The following is a 22,068-nucleotide window of genomic DNA, read 5'->3' as shown; positions in this document are numbered from 1 at the left end:
AGATTTATCAGTGGAGAGGTATTGGTTTAATCCTAAGGCATATCCATTTGGAATTCTCCAACAAATAGCAGCCACAGCCAGCTCCTGTTTGTGTGTGGGGTGGTTTCCATCCCCATTGCAGGTGCCTCCCTTGGTATGACCAATGTTCAGATTCTTCTGGATTCTAGATCCATAAAAAAAAGTTTAGGAGCCGGGCGTGGTGGCTCACGCTTGTCATCCCAGCATTTGGGAGGCTAAGACCAGAGGCTCGCGGTTCGCAGACAGCCTCAGCTACTTAGTGAGGCCCTCCGTAACTTAGTGAGACCCTGTTTCAAAGAATAAAAATAGGGCAGGGGGTGTAGCTCAGAGGTCGAATGCCCCTGGGTTCCATCCCCAGACCCGTTAAAAAAAAAAAAAAAGTTTAGGTGTTAAAGAGCTACCCATTTCTTTGTGAGTAGAAGAAAAATATCCCTATGACTCAAGAGAAAAATGGGTGGAGCTGTCTTTTTTTTTTTTTTTTTCTATTCTTCACATAAATTATAAGTCTTGATCCTAGCCACCACACCTTTAAGAAAAGATCTGGACGGTTTGATGGCAGCGACACCCTACCCTGGCTGACTGCCGGGAAAGGACAAAAGGAAGGAAGTTTCCGTTTTAAATCCCCAGGAATTTTTGGTGAGATAATATTACTGAGTGAAATGTCTCGTCCTCCTGTTAGTTCAGTGTATGGCTCCTGTGTAACAGTAACCCACTTAGAAGCAGGCGGCCCTTTTGAAGTTATTTTAAACCCTCAGGCAAGTGTAGAGATATCTTAACCTTGGATAAAAGCACCACTAGCCCTGGTTTCAGTTTTGCCCTTCAGACATGTGGAAAGTGCTGCAGTGTATCTCAAGGATTTTGTGCTGGAAGCTTCTAAAGGAGCTGGTCTTGGTTTCAGAGTCTGGCTTGATGGACCATACTCAAGGGAACACAGTTCTTTTTCCCCAGATCTGTAACTTTGCCTGACATAGTCTTTTGACTTAGACGTTCCCATGGATTCCTTGTCCATTAACAAAACAGTGAAACCAGGGTTGGCAGGCCCTGAGAAATTTGAAGAAGGCCCGTTTTCATATTGCAGCCTAAGAGCAGTTGTTCCATCCCGTTGTACCAGAGGCGGTCATGTGTGCGTCGCTGGTTGTCAGTCGTTTGCGTTAGCTGCCCCTCCCTTGGAAAGGGTTTGTTAACTGCCTCTTCTAGAGCCTTAGATCTGCGTCTTGGAGAAGATTGGGGCTTCCCAGAGTAGTCACCCTCTTATTTTATTGTACCTGTCATCTCTCGTGACACCTAAATCCGTAGTTCTCTGGTGCCGCCTGGGAGTTGGTTTTTTGGATGTGAGGGTGGTAAAGCTGCTGCGTCTTTCTCCCCCTGCGCCACCCCCGTGCTCCCTGGGCCAGGTTCTAAGTGGCCCAGAGCAGCCATTCCGGCCAGGCCTCCCTTCCAGTGTCCACTGTGTTGTGAGGGGAGCCTGAGGACTCTCTCTTGGGTGTGACAGTTTCTCTCCTTGTGGAGGAAGACCCATGGGATCTGTTTAGGCCATCTGAAGGAAGGGCTTACGTCTAACAGTGCATAAAGTCTTTTTGTGTGTGTTTGTTTTTCGAATACTGGGGGTGGAACACAGAGACATCCTACCTCTGAGCTACACCCCCAGCCCTATTTTTTATTTTTTATTTTGAAACAGGGTCTCACTGAGTTGCGAAGGGCCTCACTAAGTAGCTGAGGCTGTCCGCGAACCGTGATCCTCCTGCCTCAGTCTCCCAAATACTGGGATTACAAATGTGCGCCACCACGCCCAGCTCTTCAGAAGGGTTTTGATCAAAGCAATACACCTACCTGCACATTCATAAAGAGGCGAAGAATAAATTGGGTGCACCTGTAATGCCAGCTCCTTGGGAGGCTGAGGCAAGAGCTGAGTGTTCAGAAAACACCCCCCAGCCCTATTTTATTTTTATTTTGATACAGGCTCTCACCAAGTTGCAGAGGGCCTTGCTAAGTTGCTGAAGCTGGCCATGAACCTGTGATTCTCTTGTGTCAGATTCCCAAGCACTGGGATGACAAGCGTGCACCACATCTCCTGGCTTCAAAATAAAAATTTAAAAAGGCTGGGGATGCCGTGTGTGGTGGCCCACGCTTGTAATCCCAGCATTTGGGAATGAGACAGGAGAATTGCAGTTTGTGGACAGCCTCAGCTACTTAGGCCCTTTGCAACTAACTCAGCGAGACCCTGTTTCAAAAATTAAAAAAAAAAAAAAAAACCTAAAAAATAGGACTGGGGGCATAGCTCAGAGGTAGAATGCCCTGGTTTCCATCCCCAGTACTGCCAAAAAAAAAAAAAAAAAAAGCTGGAAATGTAGTGTAGCTCAGTGGTAAAGTATCCTTGTTTAATCCTCAGTATCACAGTACAAAGAAGAAAAAAAAAAAGACAAAAAGTACTTCATAGTTTAGATAAAAAAGAGTATTCTACTGTCTGCCCTTTGCCATCCCTGATTTCTGTTGCCAGAGGCAACTATTTTCAATCCTTTAGTGGTTTTTCTGCTCTTTACCTCTGTGTGAATATTTTCTTTCTTTTTTCCTGGGGATGGAATCCAGGGGCTTTCTACCTCTGGGCTACGCTCCCAGACCTGTTTTTTTTAAAAAAACATTTTATTAGAAACAGTGTCTAGCTAAGTTGCTGAGAGCCTCACTCAGTAGCTGAGGCTGGCTTCGAACCTGCACGATCCTCCTGTCTCCGCATCCCAAGCGCGGGGATGACAAGCGTGCGCCACCACGCCCGGCTTGTATTTTCATTTTAAAGTTGACTTTTTGGCTTCCTGCTATGGAAAGATGAAGGGCTGGGTCGTGTACTCCACGTGTCCCATGTCTGCATCCTTTCTATATAGTTATATCACAGTTCTTGTTGCTATCAGGACATTGCCCTGGCTGGCGGTATTCTCCGCCAGGCTGTGCAGACCATACCCAGATTATGGTTTCAATTCTGGAGTAATTTTTGTTTTTCTTTCTGGAGTCCATGGCTGTGTGTCATTCTCCCTCCCCGATTCCTGTGACTTCGTCTTTATAACTTTCACATTTCTTCTCCGGTTCAGAGCTATAAAACTCCTCTCGGTACCAACAGATCCGCTGGGATGGTCCAGGGTTTGCCGCCCGCGTGGCTCTCCTGCGGCCCTCGCCTTCTGGTCTCCTTGGGATGGGTCCCGTTTCTCGTTTCCTCCGGATGCCTTCTGCCTGGTCCCGGGCTTGCCTCTTCCTTCGTTTAGTCCCTTAAATCTGAAGCTGCTGGTAGTAGCTTCAGAGAGTGGACCTGGGCAGGACGTTTTGAGATTTGGGGTTCTTTTGGGGGATCGAGGGGCATCTTCTATGCTCCTTCTCCCTCCACTGCCTTTGGGAGGCCTGTCTTCAGCTCGTCTGAGTGCGGGAGGGGCAGCAGCCTTGGGGCAGTTACATATAGGATGCGTTGGCTGGCCGGCCAGGGAATGTCTGATGACTTGTTAATCAACAAATGTGCGAGGGGGCCTTTTAAAGTTCATAGAACACTTTAATTAAGCCCTGACTTATTTGTGCTGGTCCCTGATTTAGCGAAGCAGAAACCCAAGTGGCTTCACCAAGAACAAAGCGGGAGGCATGGCAGCAGGCCTGCCCCGGAAGCCACAGGCTGCTCACCAGCAGTCCTTTACTGAGCACCTGTTGGTTGGAGACTGTGGTGTAAATAGGGACCTCCATAAATACAGTCCTTCTGGAAGCATCTGCTTAGATGTGTGCCTTGTAAGAGGCAGGAGTGAGATGCAGACACAAGATTGCAGATTCCAAAGTTATCATTCTTTCCATCCCTCTGTTCCCAACACCGCTTGGGACAAAACAAGGGACCAGAGAGCAAGAGCCGCACGCCAACGCCGGCCCGCGCCAACGCCGGCCCGCGCCAACGCCGGCCCGCGCCAACGCCGGCCCGCGCCAACGCTGGCCCTCACGGGAAGGGGCTGCGGCACTTCCCCTGCAGCTGACTTCAGCAGATGCAGGCCCCCTCGAGTGTGTGTTCTCGTTAGGACAAGATCAGGGTTATAACACAGATCACACTCTGGTGCGTGTGTGCGTGGGCGCCTGTGTGTTACCGGGGTTAGAACTGAGGCATTCTATCTCTGAGCCCTAGCCCTTTAAAAAAAAAAGTGGCGTTTTTTTTTTTTAAACAGGGTCTCACTGTGTTGCTGAGAGTGTCACTGATTTGCTGAGGCTGACCTCAAACCTCTGATCCTCTTGTCTCAGCCTCTCGAGACTAGGATTACAAATGTGCACTCTCACGCCCAGTCGACACGTCCTTGTCCTTTGTAGCTTCTCATTCGTATGAGGTTCTTCTGTGGATACACCCCAAGAATCGTGCTTCTCTTCTTGCTGCAGGCTGGTCTTCCATTTCCTAGAAATGGAAGAAGAAAACACTAAACGTTTAGTCCACTCTTCGTCAAGTTCCATTGTAGAGTGGAGTCTATTAGATTGTTTTCATTAATATTTCTTTCTTTTCTTTTGGTGGTACTGGGGGTGGAAGCCAGAGGCTTTCTACCTCCGGGCTATACTCCCAGACCTATTTTCTATTTTATTTGGAAACACGTTCTCACTAAATTGCTGAGAGCCTCACTAAGTAAGTAGCTGAGGCTGGCTTTGAACCTGCGTGATCCTCCTGTCTCAGCCTCCCAAGCGCTGGGATTACAAGCGTGCCCACCACGCCTGGCTGTATTTCTTTCTTGTGTCTCTGAATTCTTATACATAACTGAACTATATTTATTTAGTTAGTACTTCCGCGGGCATTCTACCTCAAAGCTACACCCCCATCCCTTTTTATTTTCTTCTTCTTATGTTATTATTTTATTATTTATATTTATTTATTTTTTTGCTGTACTAGGAATGGAACCCAGGGACATCTTACCTCCAAGCGACACTTCCAGCCCTCTTTTTTTACTCTTTATTTTCAAACAGGGTCTCACTGAGTTGCAGAGGGCCTCACTAAGTAATAGCTGAGGCTGTCCTCGAACCGCAGTCCTCCTGTCTCAGCCTCGCAAATGCTGGGATGACAAGCGTGCCCACCGCGCCCGGCTTATTTTTTATTTTGAAAGAGGGTCTTGCTGGGTTGCTGAGAGTCTCACTGTCCTGAGGCTGTCCTCAAAGCTATGATCCTCCTGTCTCAGTCTCCCACATATTGGGACTACAGGTGTGAACCACCATGCCCGGCTTGATTCAGCCACTCGTTAGTCTTAAAAATATTAAAGCAAAGGCTGGGCATGGTGGTGGACACTTGTAATCCCTGCGCTTGGGAGGCGGAGACAGGAGGATAATGCAGGTTCGAAGCCAGCCTCCCTGGCTTAAGAGACCCTGTTTCCAAATAAAAATATAAAAAATAGGTCTGGGAGTGTAGCCCGGAGGTAGAAGGGTTTCCAGGAACCCCAGTACCAAAAAAAAAAAAAAAAAAAGTAAAGCAAGCCAGGCATGGTGGCACACACCTGTAATCCCAGTACTTGGGAGGCTAAGACAGGAGGATTGCAGATTCGTAGCCAGCCTCAACAACTTAGACCCTGTTTCCAAATAAAAAATAGATCTGGACGTGTAGCTCTGAGGTAGAATGCCCCTGCGTTTACTCCCTTGTACCATAAAAATAGTAAGGCAGCAACTTCTTAAATTTCAAACATCCAATTAAAGTCAACCCTCCTCATCTGAACAGTTTAAGAAAGTAAACTCAGAAATGGCTGGTGTGTGTGTGTGTGTGTGGGGTGGTGGTGGTGGTGGTGGTGGTGGTGGTGGTGGTGGTGGTGGTGGTGGTGATAGAACCGAAGGGCCTTCTGCCTCTGGACTACACCCCTAGATCTGTTTCATTTCTTATTTGGAAACAGGGCCTCACTGAGTTGCTGAGGCTGGCCACAAATCTGCAACCCTCATGTCTTAGCCTCCCAAGTACTGGGATTACAAGCATATGCCACCATACCCAGCTAGAAATGACTGTAATTTTTAAATGCTTATGAGCCACATAAAGTTCAGATTAACATACTTAAATGTGATAGCGGAAGCACCCAAAGATTCAATTGGAAAGACTGGGTAGAAGGATTCAAGACCCATACCCAGGTCCTGTATGCCGTGAGGCTGAATGACAGCAGCCAGGGTGAACACAGGCAAACAAGGGAGTGTGGTTTGTGCGTGTTGCCTGTGTAGAGCAATGGTGTAGAAACTGAACCTTGAGGAGACTACGAGAATTTCGAATGTAGGAAGTCTTAATCTGCAGAGATGCTTGCTATCTAGAAAAAGACCTTGAAGGAGCCCAGCATGGTGGCACATGCCTAGAGTCCCAGTACTTGGGAGACTGAAACAGGAGGATCAGCCTCAGCCGCTTGGCAAGATGCTTTGCAGCAACTCAGTGAGACCATATTTCAGAATAAAATAATAGAAATAGAAATGCCTAGGGGTGTAGCTCAGAGGTAAAATGTCCCTAAATTTAATCCCCAGTGCCCCCCCTACAGACAGAATTTCTTAGTGGATAATAGAAATAAAAGTTTGTCTTTCAAAGTGACACTGATAATAGTATTTTTTTAATTTAATGAGTTAAATTGTAATTAAAGCTCTTGTACAGACTTCTGAGAATACACACAGAATGAATCTCTAATGGGCATTGTTGGGGCAAAATCAGCAGAATTGTCTCAGAACATGGATGTGCTATCCTTCGTTTAGGTTTGATTTCGGCAACATGATACCAAGAGTCATTTTTCAAACAAAAAGACTCCCACTTTGCCCAAAGTTCTCCTAACCCTTTGGTATCGGAAGAGAAGGAGCTCGGGCTGGGGGTGGGAAGATGGCAAGGATGGTTGGTGGGTTTCCAGCCCTGTGAGAAATGATTTTGGTGGCAAATAACCCACACTAGCCAGTTGCACTCAGTAGCACTTTAGACAGATTCTTTTTGGTTTTTAAGACTGACCCCATTCAGAAGTCAACACCTTTGACAGGGCTGATGCACTGAGCTGCTAACAGTCACACGGGTGTCAGCAGAAGAGCAGAGAGGGCGGTCAGAGGAGAGCGTGGCGAGAGGGTCTGGCATGAAGTGCAGCCCAGGGCGCTGGCCCGACACACCTGAGCGGACCCTGACAGGCCTGAGGGATCCCTGGGTGTGTTTGCCGCTTACATAGTTCAGACGTCCACGTGCCTGGCAGCGTGCTCTTGGCATGCCTTTCCTGTGCCACTGAGTTCCGCTTCTCCACAGCTCGAACCTCTGGCCCAGCCAGGCCCACCTGCTCCCACGATGGCTTCAGCGGTTAGTCCTGCCTCGCCCTCTCCACACCGGCTGCCTCCCAGGCCTCTCCTCCTCTCCAGCCGCTCTTGGCCGTCCCGCCACCGCCGTTCACTGTGGCCTGTGCTTTTGCATCATGAGTCTTCTGCTTTTGAGAACATTTAGCTTTGCCTTGGATCATGTGTACCGTAGGTTTATTCTCACATAAAGAGAATAATGTGCGTGTGGACTCTCCCTGACAGCTAATATGCGTCCCATGAAAGAGCGTGATCATATCACACGGAACGAGTGTATAGTCAGAGTAGGAAATGGTGGTTTCAGCAAAGGTTTAAAGCCTTTTTGTTTTTAAGCCATAGTCTCCTGCACAGTCCCTACGGAGTGTTTCTCAGCATTATTTACTTGTGCAAGAATCTCCCCCCCCCCTTTTTTTTTTGGTGGTACTGGGGGTGGAACCCAGAGGCTTTCTACCTCTGGGCTATACTCCCAGACCCATTTTATATTTTATTTTGAAACAGGGTCTCACTAAGTTGCTGAGAGCCTCACTAAGTAGCTGAGGCTGGCTTCGAACCTGTGCGATCCTCCTGTCTCAGCCTCCCAAGCGCGGGGATTACAAGCGTGCGCCACCACGCCCGGCTAAGAACCCATTTTTTAAACGTGTGGCCAGTGTTCTGCCTGACACAGTTTCCAGAAGGGCTGCTGTGACTGGCTTCTGTTCTCAGGAGTGGAAAGTATAGTGACCTCCACCAGGGACCCTCGCCCTAGCTGAGCGCAGCCAAGCAGGCTGCAGTAATTTCTGAGTAAACTCCTACCTCAGTTGTTCAATATATATATTGTACTGGAGATGGAATCCAGGGGCATTCTACCTCTGACCTATACTCCCAATTCTATTTCTTATTTATTTATTTATTTGTTTGTTTGTTTGTTTATTTATTTATTTATTTATTTATTTATTTATTTATTTTGGTGGTCCTGGGGATAGAACACAGGGGCCTCTACCTCCAGGCTATGCCCCTGACCCATTTTATATTTTATTTTGAAACAAGGTCTCAGTAAGTTGCAGAGAGCCTCACTAAGTAGCTGAGGCTTGCCACGAACCTGAGATCCTCCTGTCTCAGCCTCCCAAGTACCGGGATCACAAGTGTGCGCCACCACACCCGGCTTGTTCAGTTTTTTTATTGTGGTAAAATTCATGTAAAACCCACTCTTTTAGCCATTTAAAAGCATGCAGTTTGGTGGCATCTAGTATGTCCAGAGTGTTGTGCAACCATCACCACCACGTAGTTCCAGAACATTTTCATCACCCCCAGGAGGAAACCGGACCCCTTACACAGTCACTCCCCGTTCTCCTCACCCATGGCAAACACTGCTCTGCTCTCTGTCTCTGAGGATTTGCCTATTCTGAACATTTTGTGTAAATGGGCTTGTAAAATATGCGACCGTATGTGCCAGGCTTCTTCTCATTAGTAGTTTTGGTAAAGATACAAGGTCTTAGACTGGCTGATAACTCAGCTCCTCCAAAGCAGCTCTTTATCACTGACCAAGCCCCATAAGTAATACAAACCAGCCATCTAGCTGGAGATCTCCTGGCCACATGGGTGGGTCAGGAACATGGAAAAGGGTCAGAAACATGGCGGCCACTGCTGTGACTTGCCGTGCAACCTCAGGACGCCGGCTTGAGCCCTTTCCTCAGTCAGCCGGCGATCATCCTCACTCATTCTCTCTTAGGAAAGCTCAGCATTTCAGGCTATACACCCTCATTTAATAATTCTAGAACATCCCAGGGTAGGCTGAACCCTGCAGGGGCACACTGGGGGGAAGGTTGTACTGTTCACTATACAGAAACCTCACTGGTTCTTTGGGCAAACTCTTTGAGCCTGGGGGCTCATGCAAAATTTGGATATCCCAAGGGTCCCTCCATTTCTTGAAATTCCCAGGAGATGGGATACTCACCCCCTATAAAGACAGCTGCTGAGCTGGGTGTGGTGGTGCACACTTGTAATCCTAGTACTTGGGAGGCTAAAACTGGAGACTCAGGTTTGAGGCCACCCTCAGCACTTGAGTGAGGTCCTGCTTCTAAAATTTAAAAAATAAATAAAAATAAAAAGGACTAGAAATGTAGCTTGGAGGTAGAATACCCCAGGTTAAATCCCAGTACCAAAAAACAGACAACTGCTGGCAGCCCCGTGCTTGGCATCAGTGAGCCCTCACTTGACTTACGGGCTTGTGCAACCCCTTCCTTCTGCATTAGTCCGTGGAATTCAAGTTCTCTTGGGGAGTTTTACCCTTTGTCCTCCCCTCATTTTTCCGCTGCCCGCAGGGGTGTCCCCTACCTCCATACCCGTTTTCTGTCACCATCTTCTGCCTGAGCCTGTGATAAGAACCTGTGTGCTGTCTTGGTGTCCCACCCTCCTTGTAGTTTTTGAGCCTTTCTCTATAGCTTCTTAGTGTAGACCGCGGTCACTTCTGCTGATCAGTTGGGCCTCGTCTTCCCTTCCATGTGCTCTCGTGGCGGTCCTTCCTCAGGACTGGAGTAACAGACTCCCCTGAGCACCCTTCAGAGCTCACTTGAGACTCGGACTTGCCACACATCCAAAGGCATATCTCCTTTACACACGGCGCTGGGCTCACCAGACTCTTGAGTAGTCATGTTGTCCACAGGATTTCCTCTTTCCAGATTATTGTTAGAGGTTCAGTAATAGAATTGTAAGCACAACCCCTAGGATTGCTCTGTTTTCCAGGCTTTTACCTGAGGAAATTTGGTCATACTCCATCCATTTCTCAGTAACCAAGAGCCTTTAAATAGCCTACTAGGTGCAGTGATGATTCTGACATATCTCTAGTTGTCCCCCTGTAAAGTCTTGGAAATCTCTCCAGGTCCTCTTGACGTTGAGCTATTTAGTTGGCGCTTGTATGTGAGTTTATACTGTTCCTCTTTCCCTACCTCCTATCGGTGGTCCCCTTTGGATGACCACTACTTACAAAGCGGAGGGAGGGAGGGAGAGGGAGAGACAAACTGCCTTGCAGTCTCGCCCTGTTGTGTTTATCCTGGTGCCTAGCTCATTGTACTGAAATAGGATTGCCCAGGGGTTGAAAAACTCTCCTACATGACAGATTGAAGCTTTGAGGTTACTTTGGCTGGAGTCTGGGAAGTGTACAGCATGAGTCAAGCATATCTTTCCATTTTGTCTCCTAGATGCACCCATTGGGCCTGTGTAATAACAATGATGAAGAGGACTTGTATGAATATGGCTGGGTAGGAGTGGTGAAGCTGGAACAGCCAGAATTGGACCCAAAACCATGTCTCACTGTCCTGGGCAAGGTAAGCGCCTAGACCCCGAATTGCTGCCGCCGTTCTGCCTGGTTGGAATGCAGCGGTTTCCCCAAGTTTACAATATTGGTTATGGAGAAGAACCAGGCTGGCACAGCGCCCCCTCCTGGCTGAAGTCCTGTGAGTGGAGGCCCAGACAGCACAGCAGCCGCCACAGTGCTTAGCCCTGGGGAGCCGCCGGCCTCAGAGTCCCTTTCCTGGTGGGTAGTCTTGGGCCAGCTGCTTCCCCTCAAGGAGTGCTTCCTGTCTGAAACGGGTTGATAATAGGAATTCACGATACTTTATCTTACAACCTTGGTGCCAAATATCTCAAAATTCTGTGATTTGGGCTGTTTAGAAAGGTATTAAGGTACACGCATTTTCTCTTAAGTTACCTTCAGGGCATCTGGAGCAGCACTCAGCAATCACACATTTGTGTTTGTGTAGCAGACCATCAGGATATTCACATTAAGTAGGGTATCTAAAATTTAAGTGGCCTCACGTTAGCTCAAGGTAGCCTTTGCTTTCAAACGATTTCAGGTCCATTAAGTTTTGCTGCCAAGTAAGTTATGGAAAGGGTTTTGGATGTGAGAGCTTGTTTGGTTTCAGAATGGCAGACAGCAATTATGGTCCTGTGTTAGAACTTACCTCATCGGGTGGTTTAGGAGGCGAATTGACGGATGCAAATGTCTCATGCAAGAGCAAGCCCAAAAGACATTTGCTGCCACTGGCCACCGTCATCTGTGTAGAAGTACTCAAAAAGACTTTATCTGAGAGGGTCAGTATTACTTCTGACTGCACTATAAGACAAAAATAAATTTACTTTGGAGAGCTATCCATCAAAGACTTTAAATTACAACAGGTAACAACCTGTTTTAAAGTAGAACGTTATGTTAAAAGGAAAAGTTCAGAGAAAGTTATTTGAATTTTTGGTTGGAGGAGAAGTAGTATCCCCTGAGGGTAGCCTCACCGCTGGGCCTTTTTTCTATTCTCAAAAGCTGTTCTAATTACTGTGGGGAGAGAGCTGTGGGGGAAACTCCTGGTTCCTGACATCTTAGGCTGGCTTGGGAGATTCAAGCAGAAGACTTAGTTTTGATGCGGAGAGCTGGGGGGGGGGGGGCTTTCCTAGACTTGAGGAAGACCCCATGGGTGGTTTCTGAAGGAACGTTGGTCCCAGAAATTCTCACAAATCAAATCTATTTATTTATTTATTTATTTATTTATTTATTGGTGGTGGTACTGGGGTTCGTGGAAGCCCTTCTGCCTCCGGGCTACACTCCCAGACCCATTTTATATTTTTATTTGGAAACAGGGTCTCTTAAGCCAGCGCAGCTGGGTTCCAACCTGTGCGATCCCCGTCTCCACCTCCCAAGCACGCTCGGCTTATTTTTTAATTTTTAAAATAAATTTTTTTTGTGGTGCTTGGAATTGAACTCAGGGGCATTCTATCTCCAAGCTACACCCCCTGCTCTATTTTTTATTCTCTAATTTGAAACAGAGTCTCACTAAGTTGCAGAGGGCCTCACTAAGTAGCTGAGGCTGTCCGTGAACCGCGAACCTCCGGTCCCAGCCTCCAAATGCTGGGGTTACAAGCGTGCGCCACCACGCTCAGCTCACCCAGTCCTTTCTTTGTTTTTTGTTTGAATCAGAATCTCTCTAGGTTGTTGAGCGTCTCTTTACGTTGCTGAGGCTGTCCTTGAACCTGCCATCCTCCTGTCTCAGCTTCCCAGGTACTGGGATTACAGGTGTGCACCATCACGTCTGGCTTGAATCTAATTTGTTTGTGATTTTGGTGTGCCTTTCGTCTTCTGAGTAGCGTTGGGGTACTTGTCAAGTTTCTTCTTCTTTCATTGGTGGTGGTGGTGGTGGTGGTGGTGGTGGTGGTGGTGGTGGGCACATGAATGATCACCTGTTTGGTTTACAGTTAGAGTCACAAAGTTGAATCGCGGTGTCATAGGGGGCTCGGGCCCTGGTACCTCATCATTTAAATAATTCACTAGAGCTGCTTAATGGTAATAGGAGAGCAGTGACCCTCTTGAGAATATTTTCCTAGGAGAAATGCCAGCTGCACCCAAAGGTTGGGAACAGTGCTATCCTTGTCGGTATTTGGCTCTATTGGACTCCTTTCTTCTGTACTTAAGCTGCCACCTTGCAGCACTCAGCCGCTTAACTTTGCAGGCTGGGGCTCTAGCTTTATTCCTGTGTGTCTATTAATGGGTCGGAGCAAGTTTTACAGGTCACCCTGTTGTTCTCCCGTGGTTTAGCGGCGGGAGCACTTGTTAAAATTGCTCAAGGAACTCAACTAATTTCCTCCTCTGCCTGGAATAGTCCTGCCCTGGTTTTACTTGGAGAGTTTTGTATGGTTTGGCCTGCTGGCCTGTGACTCCAGGAGAACTGGAAGCCTTAGACATATATTGAATCATTAGGTACTTCCAGGGTTGATTCCTTCACTCAGTAGCTATTGAATGTGTGGTTCTGCCTGCCCGAGAGCAGCAGCCCCCATGATTCTCTTTACAGGCAGCATTTCCACAGGTTGGTTGTTGTCCTTTGTCTTGGAGTTGACACCTGAGTGAAATCATTAGCCAAAGAGCTTGGTCCAGACCAACTAAGATGATTTCACCTTTGCTCCAAGTCGGGCTCAGTATAGGAGATGTAATGAGTCTGATCTGCCCATCCTTCTGTCTCTTTACATGTTTATCTCTGTCTCTCTTTCTCGTCTTCTTAAAATGTAGTTATTTCCAGCTTCAGTTTTATTAACTTTGGGGTGTGTGTGTGCGCGCGTGCGTGCGTGCAGGAGCGAAAGATTAGGGTTTGTTTTTTACTAGGAAAGTAAAGTAATCCTCATAGACAGATCAGTTCTTGGCTCTCAGTGGCCATGGCAAGAAGAGGCGTACAGCACAGTGAGACACGGAAGGCATAGGAAGAGAACTGGGGTGTCTCAGTGTTAGGGCATTGGCCTAGAATGCATGAGCCCTGGGTTCAATCTCCAGCACTGCAAAAATAAAGTTATAAGGCATTAGAAAGAAATGTGGAGCCGGGCATGGTGGCTCACGCTTGTAATCCCAGCATTCGGGAGGCTGAGACCGGAGGATCGCAGTTCTCCTCAGCTACTTAGTGAGGCCCTCTGCAACAGCTCGGAGGTCAAATGCCCCTGGGTTCCATCCCCGGACCCACAAAAAAAAAAAAAAAAAAAGAAGAAGAAGAAATGGGGGCCAGTGCGGGTGCAGGTGAAGGGACTCTTGGCTTGATGTTGAGACTTGTAGAAAAGCTTAAGGGGAGGGCTCTGTCAGCCACAGCGTGCCCGGCATTCAGAAAAGCCTGTGGGAGACCAGGGGAGGGTGAGACGTGGCCCCTTCTTCCTCCCCATCACCTATGCTTGCCACCCACCCGCCCACAGAAAATGCCACGGGGCACAGCCTTGAAATAAGAGAATGTCCTAAATTAAAAAAAAAAAAAAGTGCCTCTCTAGGAGTTCAAGTAAAGTTTCATTTTAAAAGCAAAAGACATAAACTCATCACCTGGGTTTATTACCGAAAGCTTTTGAACTCCTCAGAAAAGAACACTATAAACTCATGAGAGAGAAAATGATTTATGGTCCCCTCCTCCTAATCTTTTTGGTTCCATAGAAGGAGGTGCAGACAGTAGATGAGCTGGAGAGACAGCGTTGGCGTGAGGGCGAGCTCCCGCAGCTAGCAGCAGGCCAGGCACAGGCCAGGGCTTTCGGCGCTCCAGGCCTTCTTTTCACTTAATGCAAAGAGGCTGTTCTGGGTCTCTTGCTCTTCTAATATTTTGAGCTTCTGGATCAGATTTAAAATCTTTTCCTAATATTTGAGTGTGGGGGGATTCTAACTATGGCACTGAAAGACAGACTCCATTACCTGTGACAGTTTAAGTCCTAGGAAATTAAAATAATAAAATTGACATTTCTGGGCAGCTTGCATTGAAAAGAAAGGGTCTTAAATCATCTCCAAAGTGCAGGGGTCTGTGTTTATGCCCCAGGCATTTTAACCCTTCAATTCAGCCAGTGTTTATTAAGCATCTCATGTGGCTACAAAGAATTTTTTTTACGAATTTTTTATTGCACATAAATGGTATACACTTAAACTATATTTGGTGCCCTCTCCCCCCGCCCCCGTTTTCCCGTCCTTCCTCCCACCAATGGTTGTCCAGGGTAACCATGTCATATTCATAATTTTACACATATTCAGATGTAGACCCTCATTAGTCAAGATCAGCCTTCCTCCTCTCCTATCTTTTCATTCAAACTTTGCTGGTATTTCCCCTCCATTATCTGGAGTCCCACTGGTATCCTCTGTGTTTTCTAGTTTGGGCATATTAGAGGAAACATATGTACCTTCTTCTTTCTTCTGTGCTTGGTTGATCTCACTTAACATAATGTTCTCCAGGACTTTCCATCTTCTTGCAAATGGTATAATTTTGTTCTTCTTTATGGCTGAATAGAATTCCATTGTGTGTATTTCCCAAAGTTTTGCTATCCATTCATCTGATGATGGAGATCTGGGTTGGTTCCATATTTTGGCTATTACGAATTGTGCTGCTGTGAACATAGGTATGCATATGTTGCTGTAATTCTCTGAATTCAACCCCTTTGGAAAGATACCCAGGAGTGGTAGAGCTGGATCATATGGTGGATCTATTCCCACCTTTCTTAGGAGTCTCCACACAGATCTCCATAGTGGCTGAACTAGTTTGCACTCCCACCAGCAGTGTAAAAGAGTTCCTCTCTCCCCACATCCTCACCAGCATTTGTTGTTATTTGATTTCTTTATGCTTACCACTCTGACTGGGGTTAGATGGAATCTCAGTGTAGTTTTGATTTGCATCTCCCTGATGGCCAGTGATGTAGAACATCTTTTCATGTATGGCTACAAAGAATTTAGAAAGTCTGCTTTGATAGTTTTGACTTCTGTAACCCATCAACCTCACAGGCCCTGATTCTGTAACTCCAGGCAGAATAGAATCAGCTCCTTCCGGGGCTGAAGAGGCCAATGTGAGGAAGTTAACAAAAAGAAAGGCAAGGAATGTCATGCTGGAGACCCGCCTGGCCTGAGCTACCTCCACGAGGACTTTGATTCTTCATGCCTTACTCATTTGTGAAGCGGGGCCGATGCTTCCTTTGACATTTCCTTGGGCCCCCCTGGGATGTTTGTGAGCACTTGGCTTAGAGCCTGGTTCATGGCAGGTGAGCGTGTGAAAACTCACTGCATGTGGGGTGCCCACCATGTGCTGGGAGCTTTACATACAGTGTCTCCTCTGACTGTCAGACTGCCTCTGAGATCCTGACCACATTCCCACGTCAGGCCAAGGAAATCAAGTCCCAGAGACAAGCTGTGCATGAGTCAACCCCACAACAGCTCCAAAAGCCAAGAGCTCACCAGGCGTGGTGGCTCACACTTGTAATCCCAGCATTCGGGAGGCTGAAACCGGAGGATTGTGGTTCGCGGACAGCCTCAGCTACTTAGTGAGGCCCTCTGCAACTCAGTGAGACCCTGTTTCAAAATAAAGAATAAAAATAGGGCAGGGTATGTGACTCGGAGGTCAAATGCCCCTGGGTTCCATCCCCAGACCCACAAAAAAAAAAAAAAATAGGGCAGGGGCTGTAGCTCAGAGGTCGAATGCCCCCTGGGTTCCAGACCTGCCCCCCCCCCCAAAAAAAAAAGCCAAGCGCTAAAATAAAACCATTCTACTGAGTCACTAATCTTAGTTTCTTCTTAGCCAGTTTTTCTGGATAAAAATCAGAAGGTTTTCACAATAATCACAGACTTGGTCAGTTCACAGTCCATGGACAGAAAAGGGAATTTGCTCTGATTGTCCTAGGCTGTGCCATAGAACCATGTCTGGCTGCTGCTGCTGCAGAGCGGCTCCCTCCTGGGCTGGGGTGCTCCCCCGCCTTCCCTGCACATCTGCAGCACTCTGCCCTGCACCTTGTTTTGAGTCTGAAAGATTCCAGAAATGGGCTTCATTGGCCCATTTTGCATCAGGCGCTCATCTCTAGGTCACTGGGCTGAGGGGCTGGGACCACACTGGAACGGAGCCCGCCCCACATTGCCGTGTGGAAAGCAGGAGGAATGGTTTGTTCTCCGGAAGAGAGCTAGTAGGGGGCAGTGCTGGGCTGTCACCCCTTAAACCCCTGCAGTGACCGAGCCCTGAGTTTCTCCCAGTCACCCAGAGGAGAGGGTCGTGGTCTGTGTGTACTGCAGGCAGCACCTCCTCTCACGAGTGAAGAAAAGCTAGTCTACACAGACTGGAGGCAGGTGGTATACCAAGAGGGCCGTGTGGCATGGAGGTATACGGAGAGGTGAGCAGGGCAGGAGAAGCTTCAGAACAGGGCATAAAAGCAAGCAAGGGGGTTCTTCAGTGTGTCGGAATTTGTAGGGAAGGAAGAGGCTTTCAGGTCAAGGAGTTTGGTCTCCATTCTCTATGTAGCAGGGAGCCACTGAAGGCTTCTGGGTGTGCACGCCAGCAATCCCAGTGCTTGGGAGGCTGAGACAGGAGGGTTGCAGGTTCAGGGACAGTGTCAGCAAGCAGTGAGACTCTCATCAACCTAGCAAGACCCTATTTCAAAACAAAATAAAATAGAGCTGGGGGTATAGCTTGAAGGTAGAATGCTCCTGGGCGTAATCCCTCGTGTCCCCCACCAACACATGCACACAGGCATGTGTCGTACGGTCCAGCTGTGTGTGTTCAGTTGGCAGGGGTATCTGAGCTGGATGGGAGGGCAGATCGGGTCACTCTTTGCTGCTGGATGTTTTGAGGGACTGAGTCTAGACGGCACTTGTTGCTAATGCTTGGGTGAGGCTCAGGCCAGTGGCATTGCTTTGGACACCACACGCCTACTTTCTGTCCTCCCCGTTTGTGTGAGGCAGATGTGCACACGTAGAAGCAGCATGGCCAGCCGAGTGGCCAGGAGGAAGAGCACTGTCTGTGCGCAGGAGAGCCACTCTAATCCCAGCTCTTCCAATGAGCAGTGGGTAACGTGGTGTGAGAGACTGACCGAGCTTGAAGCCCTGTTGAGCCCAACCGCTCTTGTGCAGCCCTCAGAGTGTGTTGAAACTTTATCGCAAGGAACAAATAAAGGCCCTGATAACTAAGATGACCAGAAGACAGTCTGAAGAAGGTTCACATTTTCAGGATGGTTGGAGGATAGGGAGCATGTAATGGTTAAGACCAAACAGCCTGGCTTTAAACCCCTGACTTGCTCTTACTCCAACCCAGTGCACCAAAGAAAGCAATGGCTCTATCTTCTCTTTCTCTCTTCCTCCAGTTTCTTTTAGCATTTAGAGTTGTATTACTTAGTCAACTCCATAGAGACAGAATTATGGCTGCTGGGGTCTAGAGACAGGGAAGACTGGGGTATTGCCGTGTAATGGGTATAGAGTTTCAGTTTGGAAAGATGAGAACGTTCTGGAGGTGGATGGTGGTCATGGTTGAGTGTGAATTACTGGTAAAAATAATAACTTGCAGCCGGGCGTGGTGGTGCACGCTTGTAATCCCCGCACTTGGGAGGCGGAGACAGGAGGATTACACAGGTTCGAAGCCAGCCTCTCTGGCTTAAGAGACCCTGTGTCCGAAAAAATATAAAATAGGTCTGGGAGTGTAACCCGGAGGTAGAAGGGTTCCATCCCCAGTACCCCTCCCCCAAAATAATAACTTGCTTACTACATATATCACAATAAAATGTGTGGCATCACAAATCATTTCATGGTAGGATAGCAATGGATGTTCCTGAGGTGGTTACGTATGGTCCCATCATGAATGGATGACTGATACCATGGAGTCCTGGTAGAAAAGAGAAACGAAATGGTACAGGACTACAGGTGCAGTGAAGACAGAAGCCATATCTTCCTTTGCACACCGCTACTCCTGGGAAAGTTTTTTACGTATCTTCCAAATAGCGGCTCTTAAAATAGAAATTCTGTTTAAAGAGAAAACAGACTCTTATTTCTGTTCTCTTTCATGATACAGTGGATAGAGCACTGGAAAATGAAACTATAACTGAAAGGCAAAGACCTTCTCCACCAAACATTAGCCAGAACCCAAGGAGTAATACAGTGATGGACTTAGTGGTCCTGAAAGGAAGAAAAGGACTCGGAATAACTCGGGAAGGTTTTGACAAATCTCCCTGCTGGGCATTGCCTCACCGGAATCCGTAGTAAAAGGCGAAGCCTGCGGAGTCGTGGTATCGGTGTTCATCTAGCACAGCGCTTCTCAGAGTATGGCTAGGGGGCCTGTTAGGGGGCCTCCAGGTTCTCAACAAGGGGATCTGTAAGGTCAGAACAATTTTCATAAGATCCAAGTGCTGCATTGTATCTGATGATTTCATCCTTCTGACAACTACCGGAATGTATACTTACCGGAATGTATACTGTGCCACAATGCCTGACTAAAAATTGGTTTTAATTTTTGATGTGTAAAAAGAGTTATAAGCTACATAGACAGAGGTTCTTGAGGGTCTTAATAATTTTTGTGAAAATGGAATGAGATCTGAAACTTGATTTCACCAACCTGGCATCTGTGTTCGTGTTGCAAGAGCTTGGCCGAGCTCTGTGGCTTTAAAACGTCAGTGGAGGAAGCCGGGCGTGGTGGCGCACGCTTGTAATCCCCGCGCTTGGGAGGCTGAGACAGGAAGATCGCACAGGTTCGAAGCCAGCCTCAGCTACTTAGTGAGGCTCTTGGCAACTTAGTGAGACCCTGTTTCCAAATAAAATAGAAAATAGGTCTGGGAGTATACCCCGGAGGTAGAAAGCCTCTGGGTTCCACCCCAGTACCACCAAAAATAAATAAATAAAAAATAAAAACAAAACGTCAGTGGAAGATGAGCAGAAACTAGCAGACAATACAGGAAACAGAGGTGACTGCATTGCCGTGAAGGGACCCGACCTGCCCCACTGGAGTTAAATGAGTATTGGAAATTTGAGTAAAACCAGTGGATTACTTTTTTTTCACATTTAATAGTAATGACCAGACAATTAATTTGAAGAACCTAAGCAAAGATCTTACTATCTTTGAGGCTTGGTTTGGGATATAACCTTCATCCTTGACCTTCTAGGACAGGACTTACCTGAATGGGCTTTTATGCGAGGCAGGAACTTGTAGGGCTATAAGTAAGCCACAAAGTTGTCTGAAAGCTGTGCAGGTATCGGTCACAGATTGGTATTTCCCAGGATACCCGAGCGCCCTGGTCCTTAAGCCAAGCCCAACTTAACACTCCTCAGTATGAGATGCCCATCTCAAGAGGATTGGTGGGAAGAAATCCTTGGGTCTGACGTGCTGTGGGAGAGGAGGGAGAGTGGCTGACTGTCCCAGGGTCCCAGAGGCAGCGGCTGCACATCGCAGGTCAGAGGCTCACATCCTGAACACAGGTAGCACAGCTGCAGCCCGGTGCCCCGGCGTCCCTGGGGGCGCTCTGCAAGTTCTAGGATCTCCCACCTGTGTCAGACCTTTCAGAGTCCACTGTTGCAGTAGTTGTCAAAATAAGAGTCAGTGTCCAGAGACATTCTAGGTCTTCAAACAAAAATGTTGGGGGGTGAGGTTTACTGGCATCTAGTTGCTGCTCAGCACCGTCCAGTGCACAGGACAGCCACCACAACAAAGACTGATCTACAATTATGACTTGTCAATTACAAATAAAGAAAACGGAATAATCTGGCCTCAGATGTTGATAGTGTTGAGGTGGGAAAAGCCCTGTTTTGTCATGATATCGAAGTTTTATCTCTTTAAATTCCACTGGGTATGGTGACACGCACTTGTAATTCTAATTAACTGGGAAGGCTGAGATGGGAGGATTGAAGGTTCAAAACCAGCCTCCCAATTTAGTCTCTCGGCAACCTAGTGAGACCCAGTTTCCAAATAAGAAAATAAAACTGGGCTGGGGGTGTAAGCTCAGAGGCGGAATGCATCAGGGTTCAATTACTAGTACCAAAAGAGTTTAAATTTTAGTTCTTCCTCTATCTTCTCTGTCTGCCCCATTGGCCTCCTTTGTAATGAAGGTCCATGGAGCCTTTGTGCTGCGTTCTGTGGGATGAAGGGAAGTGTTGTAGCACACTGGTGTGTCCGTGGATGCACTGAGCCTAGCCATGAGGCTGCTCAGCCTGGGTGCAGATGCTCGACCTCCTCAGCGGAAGCTGGGTGACTTTGGTCCACTTAATGTGTCCCTGCTTCTCTTTAGCCATATCCTCCCCCCTTCCTGTGTGTGTGTGTGTGTTTACTGGGGACTGAACCCAGGGGCATTCTACCTCTGAGCTACACCCCTGGCCCAGTTTTATTTTTTTATTTGGAAACAGGGTCCCACTAAGTTGCTAAGACCCTCACTATATTATATTGCCAGGACTGTCCTGATACCTACCATCCTCTTGTTTTAGCCTCCCAAGCACTGGGATTACAGGCATGCACCACCATGCCTGGCCATATCCCCTTCAGTAAAGAGAGTTGTGAAGACTTAAAAAAAAAAATAATAATAATAAGTATACCAAGTTCTTAGAAATGCAACAAATTTCAGTTTTCCTCCCTTCTCTAAAAATGCTTTTACCAAATGAATGAGACCCTTTTCTCTAATGTGAGCCAAGGTGGATTTCTTATTGAGGAAGAAGTTGGAAGGCTCTGCAGATTTATTTTAAGAAACACTTGGGTAAATATCTCCCATATTTGGTTAAAAAGGAAAGCAAGAAAGGAACTTAGTAAAAGAAACCAAATCAGGAGGACAAGATTGGCATGATATGAATGGAAAAACTCAAGGAATACCACTTTCCTTTTTGAGGTCAAGTGTCAGATTTAAAAGTCACAAACTATTTTTATTTATTTATTTATTTTTTTACTTAGAATTGAACCTAGAGGCATTCTACCAACTACAACCCAGCCCGATTTTATGTCTTATTTGGAAACAAGGTCTCAATAGGTTGCTGAGAGCCTCACTAAGTTGCCGAGGCTGGCTTTGAATCTGCAATCTATATCATAATACAACATAATACTTTTTTTTTTTAAACTAGATCAGAGACATTTTCAGCTATAACGAGCTAATAACTAAAAACATTATTTGAAACCCACTGGGAGGCTTAAGGGAGTTTTGAAGATAGAGCGGCTAGAACAAAACAGTGTGTCTGCCAACCTGAGGAGCACCGGTATCTGGCCACCTCCCGGGGACGCGAGGCTCTCGTGGCAGTCCTTGCCACGGTCCTCACCCATTGAGCCAGGCTCTGCGCAGAGCAAGGGGCGTAAGTGAGGCTAACCCAGAAAACAAACAGAGCAGCTGAAAAGCCCATCAGAAATAGCTCTAAACTTGACTGCTTTGGGGAGGCTGTTTAAAGTATAAAAGAAGTTAGAACCTAATACGTTCAGTCATCATAATATCAGAAAGTGGCAGCACCAGGTTGGTTGGCTACAATCTTTCATACCTGAAAATAAGCCCCAAAGTCCCATTTGCTCTCTGTCCTCATTCACCTGGTCTTGCGCATGCATTAACCCCCTGAGCAACAGTCTC

General features: G+C 47.2%; 1 protein-coding gene across 1 annotated transcript in view; it reads left to right on the top strand.

The window, feature by feature from the left end:
- The window catches only part of ZNRF3 (zinc and ring finger 3), a gene marked incomplete at both ends in the record, with an annotated part of 170,991 nt that overhangs the window by 89,296 nt on the left and 59,627 nt on the right, over positions 1–22,068 (top strand). The window contains one exon of the mRNA XM_080717792.1: positions 10,458–10,583. Coding sequence (XP_080573918.1) covers positions 10,458–10,583 — 126 coding nt within the window. The remainder of the gene's footprint in view (positions 1–10,457; positions 10,584–22,068) is intronic.

The sequence above is a fragment of the Muscardinus avellanarius genome, assembly GCF_963383645.1.
Source record: "Muscardinus avellanarius genome assembly, chromosome: 21".
NCBI lineage: Eukaryota > Metazoa > Chordata > Mammalia > Rodentia > Gliridae > Muscardinus > Muscardinus avellanarius.
This window is presented reverse-complemented; position numbering and strand designations above follow the sequence as displayed.